We start from the raw sequence: 2987 nt of genomic DNA on the forward strand, positions 1-2987 counted from the left end.
GATTCTTAAGGGTAGGAAGGTTCATATCTCGAATGAGGCAGACACACTTTTATGGAATGTTGCTAAATCAGGTAACTACAAGGTAAATTTGGGCTATGAAATTCAAAGGAGGAGACAAAAAGATAGTAATTGGCCTGCGATCCTATGTTGGGATAAAAGGGTACTCCCAAAAGCGGGTGCCTTTTTATGGATTGCGCTTCATGGAAGGATACTGACAAGTGACACATTAAAAACAATTGGTATATCGGGACCTAGCAGATGTTATCTTTGCAAGGAAGAGGAAGAAACAATAGATCATCTATTATATGGATGCAAATATTCAACTCAATGTTGGGATTGGTTTTTAAGTAAGTTGCAGAACTACATGGTCCGTAGTGGTACTTTCAAAGAATTCATATTTGCTTGGCCTACGACAGGTAAAAACTCAAAGTGGGGCAGCTTGTGGATAACAGGTCCATCTTTAGTCGCCTGGCTGATCTGGAAAGAACGAAATAGGAGAGTATCCAGGGAGGAAGAAATGGAGGCTTCATCTCTCATCAACAGACTCCAGGCGGCAATAGAATAAAATGTTAATGCCAAGATTCATGGTCAGAGCTACAGATTATACACCAAGTGGGATATGGAAATGGAACAAGGATGGAATTTGAAGCAGTCAAGTCTCCACAGGTTGGAGGATAAATCGATTGGGAGGAAGAATGTCAAATGTTGCCCGTCGCCTTCGGATTGGAAAAGGCTAAACTTTGATGGTGCTAGTCATGGTAATCTGGGTTTGTCGGGCTTTGGGGATGTGGTCAGAGATGAGGATGGTAGTTTGGTTGGAGCTACATGTGGGTTGTCAGGAATTGTTTCTAACAATGTGGCGGAAATCACTGCATTAGAGGAGGGGCTTAATTGGGTTATAGAAAATAATCATCTAAAAGTAGTAATCAAAGGGGATTCTCAAATTATACTAAATGGTGTAACCAAAAAATATTTTACCAATTGGAGGCTTAATGAACGGATTCCGAGAATCAACCAGCTTCTTAAAAAACTGGAAGACTACCAGGTAAAACATATATATCGTGAGGGAAACCATGTGGCGGACATACTTGCTAATCAGGTGTTAATTGAATCTTAGACAAAGGTCATTTCGGTGGCAGATTCGGTAATCAAGGACTTGGGTGTCTTGCTGGAAATGGACAAAGATATAATCCCAAGGAAGGGGATTGGGTAATCCCAACCATAGGAAGGTACCATTGGGATAAGAGATGAGATCTCTTATCAGCTTCAATGTTGGAGGATAGGGCAGGTGTAAATTTGATCTCAGGTTGATGGATCTCTTTGGTTCTCGGGATAATGGTGGATGCAGTGATGGTGAGAGACTATCATGAAACTTTGAGATCTGAGTGCATATGAATCCAAGGATGGAGGACTTATATAACACATGGGGAGTCATTGTTTCTGCACATAGCGAAGGAAAATGGTGCATCTATTCAGGCTTAGTTGCCTCTGCAGAGAGGAGACATTGGAGGTGTAGTGCGACAGATTGTTCGACATCGACACAGATGGTCTTGAGGCAATATGCGGAATAGTGGAGGCTACCCTCAGTATTGATAGGCACTGGTACGATGGGCGGATCTATGAAATTATAATGTGCCTTTTGGTTGATGTTTTACCATCCAAGGAGGCTTGTATCAAAAATATTACTAGTTTTGTCAGGGATGTTGATGCAGACGCCGTAGGAAGCGCGATCATGGAGGTGGAAGAAGAATGGGCCAACATTCTGGAACCCTTTTTTAACACTATAGTCTATCTATCAAATGTTGAATGCTCAGACTCGGAGGACGAAGCACAAGCTGTTGCAGTGGCCCTCAAAGCCAAAAAGGAGGAATTCATGTTGAACGCCTGGGAGGTGTTTCGTGTGGGGGTGAAGAACGATGACATGGATACCTTCAAGTGGATGATGCGGTCAGGGCCAACATTCTGGAACCCTTTTTTAACACTATAGTCTATCTATCAAATGTTGAATGCTCAGACTCGGAGGACGAAGCACAAGCTGTTGCAGTGGCCCTCAAAGCCAAAAAGGAGGAATTCATGTTGAACGCCTGGGAGGTGTTTCGTGTGGGGGTGAAGAACGATGACATGGATACCTTCAAGTGGATGATGCGGTCAGAGGAGAGTTGGCTCTCGAAGGGCAGCGTTGAGCGGGTGGCTTTGATCGGGTCTCCGATTGCCACCATTTTGAGGCTCATATAATATGGTCAGTGAAAGGTTTGATTTTTATAGCTTATGTTATAAGCCTTGCGTATGTAGGGTTTTGTTATTACATATTTGAAACATGATTGTAATATATTTTCATAACTAATACTGGGAGCTATCCCCATCAAAGATAGTACTTTCTTTAAAAAAAAAAAAACATTAGTTAAAATAGATAAATTTATTTTTTAAATATAAAGAAATTTCAAAAGAAGTAATTTTTTTTTTATCATTTATAGAAATACATTTCTATAACATTCAAATTTGTCAATCACATTGAAGAAAAATCATTTTTTATAAATTATAAAATTTAAAATTTCACATGTTGACTTTATAAAAAAATATTAATTAAAATCTTGTAATTGATAGAAAACCAATTTATAATAACTAGCTAAGATTTCATGAATGCAATAGCATGAAAGTTATATATATATATATATATATATATATATATATATATATATATATATATATATATATATATATATATGTATATATATATATATATGTATATATATATATATATATGTATATATATATATATATGTATATATATATATATATGTATATATATATATATATATATATATATATACATATATATATATATATATATATATACACATATATATATCTATATATATATATATATATATATACACATATATATATCTATATCTGTATATACATATATATATCTATATGTATATATGTATATATATATACATATATGTATATATATATACATATAT

The 2987-nt window shown here is 36.1% G+C and overlaps 1 protein-coding gene across 1 annotated transcript; it reads left to right on the plus strand.

The window, feature by feature from the left end:
• Positions 1 to 625: 625 nt before the first annotated feature.
• LOC131876763 (uncharacterized) lies at positions 626 to 1117 on the plus strand. Its single transcript, XM_059222239.1, has one exon. The coding sequence runs from the start codon at positions 626 to 628 to the stop codon at positions 1115 to 1117; it is 492 nt and encodes a 163-aa protein (XP_059078222.1).
• Positions 1118 to 2987: the final 1870 nt, after the last annotated feature.

The sequence above is a fragment of the Cryptomeria japonica genome, chromosome 6, assembly GCF_030272615.1.
Source record: "Cryptomeria japonica chromosome 6, Sugi_1.0, whole genome shotgun sequence".
In the NCBI taxonomy this organism is placed as follows: domain Eukaryota; kingdom Viridiplantae; phylum Streptophyta; class Pinopsida; order Cupressales; family Cupressaceae; genus Cryptomeria; species Cryptomeria japonica.